Raw genomic sequence first — 12,553 nt, 5'->3', positions numbered from 1 at the left:
GAGTTGGAACCTTAACCAACGGAGTCATCCAGGTGCCCCTGAATCTTGGTTCTTTTTTTTCCCCCCTTTTTAAAAAATATTTTATTTATTTATTTATTTGTGAGAGACACACAGAGAGAGGCAGAGACACAGGCAGAGGGAGAAGCAGGCTCCCTGGGGGGAGCCCACTGCAAGACTTGACTCCAGGACCCCAAAATCATAACCTGAGCCAAAGGCATACGTATGCTCAACCCGAGCCACCCAGGAGCTCTGAGCCCTGGTCCTTATGTGCACATACGGGATGGGGTGGGGGTAGCAGATACTGTGAAGGCTGCTTGGATATTTGCTAAGGGTTGGTAGAAGTATTCCAGATGGTGAGGACTTTGAAACTGGATGATCATGGGAATTTTCTCATTGTTCAAAGGGCAAGCCCACGTTTTCATAGGAAGCTCAGGTTCTGTGCAATTTAGGGGCATAATTCTAGTTCTTCAAGAAAGCACAATGCTTTGCAAGAATGCTGGCATTTTAGGTGTAAACCTGAATCTGTTTTAATCTATAAAATGAATGTATTACTGAAAAATGTCAGTGCTATTCTTAGCCTAACCAGGGTGTGAGAGAACTAGTGTGCCACTGAGAACCAGGGTGATACGTCAGTAAAAAGGGGGGAGAGCTACAGTGGAGTCATTTTGCAAGTCCCAGCTCTGAGAGATGGGGTAGCAAGCAAGGTATGGGAGATGCAGGGGAAGTATGGCCTGGTGGCCCTGTAGGTCCTCCCCATAGCAGGGGTGTAAGAGGGAGACTGTCTTGGTGGTGTGGGTGGTCAAACTCACTGTTCTCACTGCCTCCCCAGCTGCTTTTACATTTATGTAATACATGTTAGTTACCTTTTTCCAACTTGCTTTATAGGCTATTATGCTGATAATTGGAAAGAGTATTTAAAGCAGAGAAACCCTCCTATGACTAAAGCGTTCTTCGACACAGCTGAGGAGAAACCATACTGCAGTGAGTAGTGGATGTGGTTGTTTGCCTTTCAAACCCCCTCCCTTTTAAAAAATGGCTGAGTCTCAGCTTCCTGGCTACCTCTTGGTAAACGAAGGCCACGATGAAGTGTGGACTTTGGAGCTGGAAGACGTTGGTTGAATCCCGACTCTACCACACAGTAGCTATGTGACCTTGGTCAAGACATTTAACCTTTCTGAATCTCAGTGTCCTGCTAGGTAAAATAGGGATAATAATGCCTATCTTCTGGGTTATAAGGATTCAATCTCAACAAATCAAAATTGCTAGCTTTGCTGGATGGCTCTTTCTTTTTTTTTTTTAAGATTTTATTTTTTATTTATTTATTCATGACAGACACAGAGAGAGAGGCAGAGACATAGGCAGAGGGAGAAGCAGGCCCCATGCAGGGAGCCCGATGTGGGACTCAATCCTGGGACTCCAGGATCATGCCCTGAGCAAAAGGCAGACACCTAACCGCTGAGCCACCCAGGCATCCCGGTTCTTTTTTATTATTATTATTATTACAAAAAGATTTTAAGCAAACTACACCACACATGGGGCTTGAACTCAAGACCCTGAGGTCAAGAGTTGCATGCTCTACTGACTGAGCTATCCATGGAACCCCCTGGATAGCCATTCTAATCACTAAGATCTTCCAGAAAATGTGCTTGACTCCTCCAAAGACCCGAGGTTGTGGCTCAGTGAAATCAGGTATCAGCCACATCTATGGGTCAGTTCCAGCTCCAAAGCAACCATGATGATCTTCTAAAGACACTGAGAGCTTGGATATTCCACATAGGGGCTAAGTGTAGCAACAGATGACTAGATGTCTTGGAAATCAAGTAGAAATTTTCCTGGGCATGTCTTGTAATCTTGTTCCCCTTTTCACTCTTCTTAGAAGCAACCCTAATAAAAGAGGCTGCAGATCAGTGGTTTCCCTCCCCCTTTGGAGCCATGTGTGACAGCCCAGGGTTTGCTGTCTACCCGGTTCAAGGGAGGCAAGTGCCCAAGTAATAATGGGCCATGAAATGGATACTCCAGGGCTGACCTTATTTCTGGAACCAACATCTCCCTGAGATTCCACTCCCTTCTCTGCAAGTCTGATCAAAGGATAGCAAATCAGGCTACCACTGTGAGAACCCATCTTCCCAAAGCATCATTGACCTTGGGAAGCAAAGAGTAGGGGGGAAGAATAATTTTCTGAACACATCATGCATTCTCATTTATTCAGTAGAAATATTCTGAATGCATATAAGGTACTACTTCCAGGATTATAAAGAGGAATCCCTTCACAGTTATTGCTGTAGTATATTTTAACTTTATTTTTTTAACTGCATAAGACATTACTCAGGCAATATTTGTATAGATATGCCTATATATATATATATATATATATATACACACACCACTTTTTTGATTATCACTTTTTTTCTTGCACTTTGTAAATATAGGTAAATGTGTTGACTATAATGACAGGAGAATACTAGAGCATAATAAAAATTCTAAGAGGGAAATCTGACTTAGTCTGAGGGTCAGTGAAGGTCTCGTGGAGGAAGGGACATTAAGCCAAAACCTGAAGGATGAGTTGTCAAAGGGGCAAAGTAAGAGTGTCCAAGTGGGAAGAAGGCTCAGGAGCAAGGGACAGTTTGGCAGTGCAGGTGATACGGCAGGACTGGGGAAGACATGAGGGAGGCTGGTGGACACGGCCCAGATTGTGGAAGACCTTGTCAGCTCTAGAGAGTCTCTTCGTGGACGCCTTGCTGGTTTATCGTACAAGGGCAGAGATTGCAATGAGCCAGTCATACTCAGCAGTAGGCCATGATACCTCAGTCAATAAGGTGGGAACACCAATCCAACTGTGGTGCTTGAACATGACAACTGGAGACCACTGAATTCTCCATCACCCAGGCCATATCTACCAAAAAGAATGGAAAGGAATATTAGAAAATTCTGCCCTGGATCTTTGCAGAGAAACTAGAGAGGAAGAGAACAAGAGACTCAAGTTATGAGGCAGGTTGGGTTTTTAGGAACTGACCTTTCAGTGGAGCCATTGAGAGTATCCTTCTCTCGTTGTGCTCTCTCCTTGTTTTGCAGTATATCATTACTTTGTGGACATTATAACTTGGAATAAGAACATAAGAAGAGGCTCCATTACAATCAAATTGAAAGATAAAGCTGGGAATATCACAGAATCCAAAATCAATCAGTAAGTTGGGCTGGGTTACTTTGCAGTTTGCTATTTCCCTTTTTGCTCAGAGAAATTAAATCCCAAATATACCTACTTTCTTATTTATAGATTTGTACTTGTTTTTGTTCTACAAAAGATATATGGGAGTGGTCACTTCTCGTGGTTCTTGATCTTCCTGGCTCTTTATAAAAAATATTGGTACAGGGATCTACTTCCTTTTCTTCTTTCCTCCCTCCCTCCCCTCTCCCTCTCCTGCTTCCTTCCTTTGTTTAAATACTTAATTACAAAAGTCATCCTTTCTTGCTATAAAGGATTTAAACAGTAAAGAAATATATAACATAAAATATGTAACATAAAAGTGCAAATACTTGCCCCATCCCAACAATCCCACACCTAAAGGCATCCACACCCACACGTTTCAATTTTTTGTGAGCTCTTAATATATACACACACACATATATATATGTATGTTTCTGCAACTCAGAAAATGTGATTTGCAATAGAAAATTGGAAACACCCTGAAAATCCAATGAAGGGGAAATGGTGAATTAAATATTCTCATATTATAAAATGTACTTATACATTAACTTATGAAACCTATTAAATTATAATGTGCAAAGTGAAAAATGCAGGATTTATCAAATGATGAAAAGTATAAAATTAGATCAACAATGCCAAAAAAATGAAAAAGCAATATGCCTAATATGTTAGATTGTCCCTTGGATGGTAGGAATAGGAGTGCTTTTTCCAGCCTCTCTTTACTTTCTCTTTTACTTTTATATGATATTGTGTGTGTGCGTTTATTTATTTATTTATAACATATATATATGTTATAAATAAATAAATATATATAGTTAATTGGTTTCATCCATTAATTTTATAACCAGGAAAAAGGAGGAAAATAACACTTTAAGCAAAGAAATTTGAAGTTCATCTTGCTCATTTACTCATAAACATTTTGGGGGGCCCTCTTATCTACTAGGCACTTGGGTTGTCTGTTGGCTTCACTCATAGAGGACCAACTGGAATGTGATCTGAAACTGGCAGTCGCTTATGGGTTCACCATAGAGATGAATAGAGAAGGTGTGTATTGGTGGTCTGGAGGTGATTTTTTTCTTTAATGCATCCCCGGATCATAATAATAACAGCCTTTTTTTTATTGAACTAGGCACATCACACACGCAGGTTCATGCAGTTTACACTAAAACCTTGTGAGGTGGTATTATCATCTGTATTTTATATATAAGGAAACGGAAGCTCAGAGAGGCCAAGTGATTGGCCAATACCACACTCCCTTCAATGCCAATGTCCCCAAACCCAGTGCGGCTGCAGTTTCAGGGAGGACACCGCTAGGGGGCGCATATTGACCAACCGGCGTCAGGCAGATTCTAGGGTGTCATCTTCAGTAAGGAAGCTGGGCAGGGACCTCACCTGGACATTCCAAGAAATAGCAGGGGAAATCGTGCAGGTCTGTAACAAAAAAGTGCTCACCTACAAAATTTGTTTTTTTTTATGCCAATAACTGCTTACATGTTGGCTTTACATGTCTTAGAAATTTAATTTTATGTAGTGAATTTCTCCCAACTAGGACTTTCTGTGAAGGGCTTTTTTTTTTTTTAAGATTTATTTATTTATTCATGAGAGACACAGACAGAGAGAGAGGCAGAGACAGAAGCAGAGGGAGAAGCAGACATTTTGCAGGGAGCCCAATGTGGGGCTCAATCCCAGATCCTGGGATCACCTCCTGAGCCGAAGGCAGGTGCCCAACCGATGAGCCACCCAGGCATCCCTGTGAAGGAGTTTTTTCTTGATTAAGATAGAGACCTTAACATTTCTATTTTATTCATGTTTAGTCATTCTTAGTTGAGTAATGATTGTGAAAACATCATCACCAATCAGAGAGGATATAGGAAAAAAGGAAATGGTCCTTCTATTACGTGGGGAGATTATGTCTACTTTTCTCTTCTGCAAGGTAAACTTTTAGCTTTTAGTATTTTAGTATTTAGTAGTTTTACAATTCAAGGAAAGGAAAATAGTATCAGAGAATGTGCCCTGAGTTTATTCAGTCTTACCAGGCTATGGTGCGAATGGAGTCACATCTAGGATATGCCTGGTGTATTCATGTCTTGGATGTATTTCTTTTTCAATTTTAAACCTTTTATAAAAATTAAGATATAATTCACATACCATAACATTTACCCCTTTTAAAGTTTATATTTCACTGGTTTTTAGTATATTCACAAAATGTACAAACATCACTACCATGTAATTCCAGAACACTTTTATCATCTCAAAAAGAAACCCCATACCTATTAGTACTTTCTCATTCCTGCTTCCTCCCCAGCTCCTGTCTACCACTAGTCTACTTTTTGTCCCTATAGATTTACACATTCTGGGCATGCCATATAAATGAAATCATACGATATGTGGCCTTTTTGTGTCTGGCTTTTTTGGCTGAGCATAATATTTTCAAGATACAATAGCATGTATCAGTGGCCAAATAATATTCCATGGTATGAATGTACTGCATTTTACTTTGATCCACTGACCTCTGGGTTATGGGCCCAGCTTGCTTCCACTGTGCCACTCTGTTCACACATACCACATTTTATTTATCCTTTTGTCAGCTGATGGACATTTGGGTTGTTTCCACTTTTTTGGCTATTATGAATAATGCTGCTACATACACATAATGAACATAGGTGTATGAGTTTCTGTGTAGACATATATTTTCATCTCTCTCGGGTATATACCTAGCAGTGGAACTGCTGGGTAATATGATAGCTATGTATTTCACATTTTCAGGAAATGCCAAACTGCTTTCCAAAGCAGCTGCAACATTTTACATTCCCCACCAGCCATGTGTAAGAATTCTAATTTCTCCACATCCTTGCCAACACTGTTATTATCTGTCTTAAAATTTTAAAATTGTGATTAAAAAAGACAAAACATAAAATTTACCATCTTAATCATTTCTGAGTTTAGTAGTGTTACATATATTCACATTGTTGTGAAACATCTCCAGAACTTTTTCATCTTGCAAAATTGAAACTCAATACTGGTTAAATAATAACTCCCTTCTCCCTCTCCCCCTAGTCCCTAGCAAGCATCATTCTACTATTTCTATGAATTTGACTACTTTAGATACCTCATATAAGTGGACTCACACAATATTCATCTTTTTGTGGATGGCTTATTTCACCTACCATAATATTAAGGTTCATTCATGTTATAACACATGACAGGATTTCTCTTGTCTTGTAAACCCTGAATAATATTCCTTTGTGTACATGTATCCTATTTTGTATATATACCACAGACATGTCTGTCTTTTTTTAAAGATTTTATTTATTTGTTAATGAGACACACACAGAGAGAAAGAGGCAGAGACACAGGCAGAGAGAGAAGCAGGCACGGTGTGGGACTCGATCCCAGGACCCCAGGATCACGCCCTGAGCCAAAGGCAGTTGCTCAACCACTGATCCACCCAGGCGTCCCCATGTCTGCTTTATTGTAGCCATTCTAGTGGGCATTATGTTATATCTTATTATGGCTTTGATTTGCAATTCCCTAATGATGAACAACTTTGAGTGTCTCTCATGTGCTTACTGGCCAATTGTATGGTTTTTTTTTTTTTTTTTTTTTTTTTTGAGAAATGTCTATTCAGGACATTTACTCACTTTTTCTCTTTTCAACAGACTTAATTTTTTAGAGCAGTTTTAGATTCCCAAAACTGAGCAGGAAGTGCAGAGATTTCCCATATACCCTCTTGGCCACATACACACAGCCTCCCCAAGTATCAAATCTGATAATAGAGTGGTACACCTGTAACAACAGAAACATCTACCCTGATATATTATTACCCAGAGTCCATGGTTTACATTAGGGTTCACTGTTGGTGGTGTACATTCTATAGGTTTTGACAAACATATTAGAACATATATCTACCATTATAGGATCATGGAGTAGATCCTATAATCCTAAAAGTCCTCTGTGCTCTGCCTATCATATCCATCTCTTCCTTCTAACTATTAGCAACTATTGGTCTTTTTACTGTCTCCAGAGTTTTGCCTTTTTCAGAATGTCATGTAGCTGAATCCTACAGTATGTAACCTTTCCAAAGTGGCTTCTTTCACTTAGTAATAGGATTTAAGTTTTCTTCATGTTTTTTCATAGCTTGCTAGCTCATATCCTTTTGGCACTGAATAGTATTCCATTGTCTGGATGTACTACAGTTTATTTACCCATTCTTCTACTAAAGGACATCTTGGCTACATCCAAATCTTGATAAGTTTGAATAAAGCTGCTATAAACATCTGGGTACCGGTTTTTGTGTGCCTCTTACTTTAAAATTGGATTATTACCTTTTTATTGTTGAATTGCAAGAGTTCTTTATTTACTCTGGACACAAGTCCTTTATAATTTTAGGTCTCACATTTGGTCTTTGATCCATTTTGAGTTCGTTTTTGCATATAGAATAAGGTAGAAGGTCCTACTTTATTCCTTTGCCTGTGGACACCCAGTTATCACAGCACCATTTATTGAAAAACCTATTCTTTCTCTGTGAATGTCTTGACACCCTTGCCTAAATCAATAGACAGTAAACGGAAGGTTTTATTTCTGGACTCTCAATTCTCTTCCATTGATGTATATATCTATCCTAATACAAATACCACATTGTCATGTAGCTTACTGTAGCACTACTGAAGCTTTCCAACAAATTTTGCAATCAGGAAGTGTGAATTCCCTAGCTTTGGTCTTTTTCTTTTCTTTTTTTAGAGACAGCACAGACATGTTGGGTGAAGGGGGTGGGCAGAGGGAGAGGGAGAATCCAAAGCAGGCTCCACTCTAGGTGTGGACCCAAATGTGGGTCTTGATCTCAAGACCCTGAGATCATGACTTGAGCTGAAATCAAGAGTGGGATGCTTAAGTAGCTGAGACACCCAGGCACCCCAAGTTTGGTCTTTTTCAAAGTTTTTTGACTATTCTGGGTCTCTTTAATTTCCACGTGGATTTTAAATTAGCTTGTCAGTTTCTGGAAGAAAAAGAAAGGCAGCTAGGATTTTGATAGAGATTGTTTCTGCCCCCTGAGGTTGTAGGAGGGTTGTGTACTTAGAATTTATTTTTAGTTCACCCCTCACCAGAGTTTCCCATTCAATTCTCCTCCTCCAGTGGCTTTGTTTTGTGTTCTACTGCAGTGCAAGACCATAAAAAAGAAAACTTGTTACTAACTTCCAAAAAAGGCCAACAAAAGGTGATGTGATGTCAGTATTTCTGCCTTCACATATTTTTGAGGTTTCTCAGTGTTCTTTGCTTTCCAGTGCAATTTAAAAGGTTTTTAGTTTTGTTTTTGTTTTAATTGTATCCATTATTAGGAATTGTTTGCAGGGTGGTTAGTGCACCATATTAACAGAAACAAACATCTGGCTCCTATTATTGGTCAAAGCCCATAGTTCATTGGCTCTCACTCCATTTTTTCTTTTAAGAACCCATTACTCGGTTAATGCCTCCCCCAGTATTTCCAGACATCCCTCCAGGTGGAAGAGGGGGTTCCAACCTGTACTTGTAGACAGGCTTTACCAGCTCCAGGGGGGCTTTTCCCTCTCCTGCCTTCCATCTACCCCCACTGGGTTTTGCCAACCGCAGGCGGCATCACTTTCCTGGAATCTCTGAATGCTCGTGTTCCCACAGCTGCTCTTGGAGAGGGATCCAACTCAGGATCATTGGTTGTATCTGGTTATCCTCTTTCTTTAGTCTTCACTTGAACCTTCTTCCATCTTTCCTTGACTTTTTTGACTTTGACACTTATCGGTCAGTTATTTTCAGCATGTCTTCAGTTTGGGTTTGTCTGATGCTTCCTCATGATTACATTCAGATCATAAATCTCTGGCAAGAACAGCACAGAAGTGATGTTATGTTTGGTCCAGTGTGCCCTATCAGGAGGCCCACAACTTTGATTTATTTCATTAAAGTGGACTGGTTCATTAAGGTGTTTCTGCCAAGTTTCTTCACTATCAAGTTACTGTTTTTCCTTTGTATTAAGAAGTATACTGTGGGGAGGTACTTTGAGACCATGCAAATGTTCCATTACTCCTCAAACTTTTACCCACTAGTTGTGATGTAGTTGTAGTTGAATTGTTACTATGATGATTGTCAAATGGTGATTTTTCTAATTCATCATTTAGGGAAAGCATTTTTCTTCTCCCCATTTATTTATCTATGTATCTGGTTGTATCAATATGGACCCATGGACTTTTATTTTGTTAATGGGGACTCGCAGTCAGTTACTACCATTATTTATTTTGATATTTAAATTGTCTCAAATCTGGTCAGTGAAATCTCTTCAAACTGGGTCTGTGCCCTTTTTTTAAATGCATTTTTTATCGTGATGAAAACACATAATGTAAAATTTATTATCTTCATCATCTATAAGTATACAGCTTAGTAGTGTTAAGAGTATTCACATTAGGGACACCTGGGTGGCTCAGCGGTTGAGTGTGTCTGCCTTTGGCTCGGGGCATGATTCTAGGCCTGGGATCAAGTCCCACATCGGGCTTCCTGCATGGAGCCTGTTTCTCCCTCTGCCTATGTGTCTGCCTCTCTTTGTCTCTCATGAATAAATAAATGAAATCTTAAAAAAAAAAAAGAATATTCACATTATTGTAAAATAAATCTCCAGAACCCTTTCATCTTGCAAACTGAAACTCTATACCCATTGATCAATGACTCCCTTTTCCTTCTCCCTCCAGCCTCTGATAACTACCTTTCTACTTTGTTTCTATGAATTTTTTAAAAAGATTTATTTATTTATTTATTTGACAGAGAGAGAGAGAGAGAGAGAGCACAAGCAGGGGGAGCAGCAGAGGGAGAGGGAGAAGCAGGCTCCCTACTGAATAGGGAGCCCCATGCAGGACTCGATACCAGAACCCCAGGATCATGACCTGAGTGAAGGCAGACGCCCAACCGACTGAGCCACCCAGGCGCCCCATGTTTCTATGAATTTGATTACTTTAGATAACTTAAAATGGAGTCAAACAATATTTATCTTTTTGTGATTGGCTTATTTCATTTAGCATGATGTCCTCAAGGTTTATCCATGTTGTACCATATGACAAAATTTCCTTCCTTTTTATGGCTGAATAATATTCCATTGTATGTATATATCACATGTTATTTATCCATTCATCCATTGATGGGCATTTGGGTTGCTTCTACTTCTGACTCTTGTGAATGATGATGATATGAACATGGGTGTGCAAAAGTATCTTTCTGAGACCTTGCTTTCAATTCTTTTGCATATATACCCAGAAGTAGAATTGCCAGATCATAAAGCAATTCTATTTTTAATTCTTTGAAGAGACCTCAGACCATTTGCCATTGTGGTTGTATGACTTTACATTCCTAGCAACAATGTACAAGGGTTCCAATTTCTCCATATCCTTGTGAACACTTCTTATTTTCAGTTTTTAAAAAAATTTTTGCCATCCTGATGAATGTGAAGTGATTCTATATTCTTTTGAACATCTCCACCATTCTTTGAGCAGTTCCTCACTTTTTTTTTTTTTTTTAGTTCCTCACTTTTTGACACACAAGTTGTTGTGGAATCACTTTGTACCTTCTCTGACTTAGCCCTGGAATCAGCCATTTCTCTTGGAAGCCCTCATTCCTTTTACTTTTTTTTTTTTTTTTGAGATTTATTTTTTTGAGAGAGAGAGAGAGCAAGAGCAAGAGAGAGCACAAGCTGGGAGGAGAGGGAGAAGCAGGCTCCATCCTGAGTAGGGAGCCCAACGCAGAGCTTGATCCTAGGACCCTAGTTCATGACCTGAGCTGAATGCAGAAGCTTAACCGACTGAGCCACCCAGGTGCCCCAACCCCCATTCCTTTTAGTGAGGATCATATTTAAAAACTAAAATCTGGGTAACTTTCAAACTTGTGACACGTTTGCTCTCCACAGGACTTACACATGATTCTAGTGAGGCTGAGGTGACACACACCCTCTCATCCCCATTCCCACCACAAAATTAAGGATTCAGTTCTAGAGCAAGCCACCCATCTCTGAGCCCAGGGCGGTCTCCATGGTCTACATCCCCAGTTTCCCAGAGGGACATTGACCTACTGAGCCTCCCCAGTGGACATACTTTAGGCTCAATGTGAAATTCCAACTGTAGGAAACATGACATTGTAGGAAAAAGTATTGGAACCTGGGACTTAGCTATCTTATTTGAAAGGCAGGACTAAAAAAATATATGCTTAAGCAAAACTTCAAATTAGTAGCTAATCGGGCTAAAAATATGCATACACACCTAGCAATGCAATTTAATGGACTGTTTGAACTCAGGACTGAATTTGAATCCCTGCAGTGATGCAGATAAGCCCTGTGACCTGGCTGAGTTTAAGCTCCAGAAGCATGTTTCCTTGTCTATAAAGTGAAGACAATATAATACTCATCTTGAAGAATTTTTCGGGGCAATGGAGACATGCGTCAAGAGATGAGGATGATATCTAGTGTATATAGTAGCGGGCATACTTCTCTTGTGCCACAGTATTTCATCACTCTTGAGGCCAGAAGCTTCTCTTATGCAGTCTTTGGGAATACAGCAGAACTTTGGGGTCAAGCGGCTACCTTCTTAAGAGTGATTTGTAGGCTTCAAAATGATTTCATTAGCAATCTAGATCCACTTAACAATATTAATTCTTCCTTCTAGTGAACCTGCAATATTTCAGAAATACCACCAAGTGAGTCTGCTTGCAAGATTTAATCAAGACTTGGATAAAGTGTCAACTATTTCCTTGGTGTTCTCTACAGGATCTGTAATAGGCCCCAAATACAAGCTCAGGGTTCTTCGCATGAAGTTAAGGTCACTTGCCCATCCAGAGAGGTGAGCCATGGGCAGGGTTTGACAAGCCCTTGTTTTCCAAAGATGTTATTGGGTTTCTGTCTAATCTGTTTGGTCTGATTTTTTTTTTAAGATTTTATTTATTTATTCATAAGAGACACAGAGAGAGAGAGAGAGGCAGGGACACAGGCAGAGGGAGAAGCAGGCTCCATGCAGGGAGCCCGACATGGGACTTGATCCTGGGTCTCCAGGATCACGCCCTGGGCTGAAGATGGTGTTAAACCGCTGAGCCACCGCGGCTGTCCTGGTCTGATGTTTTAATGGGATCTTCATCAATTTAGAAGATGAGGGGTTTTCCTTTTTTTTTTTTTTTTTTTTTTTAAAGATTTTATTTATTTATTCATGATAGTCACAGAGAGAGAGAGAGAGAGGCAGAGACACAGGCAGAGGGAGAAGCAGGCTCCATGCACCGGGAGCCCGACGTGGGATCCGATCCCGGGTCTCCAGGATCGCGCCCTGGGCCAAAGGCAGGCGCCAAACCGCTGCGCCA

General features: G+C 40.1%; 1 protein-coding gene across 4 annotated transcripts in view; it reads left to right on the top strand.

Annotated features, from left to right (window-relative positions):
- Positions 1 to 12,553, top strand: part of LIPH (lipase H) — a 51,623-nt gene that overhangs the window by 33,494 nt on the left and 5,576 nt on the right. For 2 of the 4 annotated variants that reach the window (XM_072807733.1, XM_072807732.1), the window contains 3 exons: positions 886 to 981; positions 3,073 to 3,184; positions 11,872 to 12,045. In XM_072807733.1, coding sequence (XP_072663834.1) covers positions 886 to 981; positions 3,073 to 3,184; positions 11,872 to 12,045 — 382 coding nt within the window. Of the gene's footprint in view, positions 1 to 885; positions 982 to 3,072; positions 3,185 to 4,148; positions 4,250 to 11,871; positions 12,046 to 12,553 lie in introns of those variants that run through there. The other 2 variants (XM_072807734.1, XM_072807735.1) reach the window with 2 other exon arrangements.

Source organism: Canis lupus, chromosome 31, assembly GCF_048164855.1.
Source record: "Canis lupus baileyi chromosome 31, mCanLup2.hap1, whole genome shotgun sequence".
NCBI lineage: Eukaryota > Metazoa > Chordata > Mammalia > Carnivora > Canidae > Canis > Canis lupus.
Note: the sequence above shows the minus strand (reverse complement) of the source record. Positions and strands in the feature narration are given on the sequence as shown.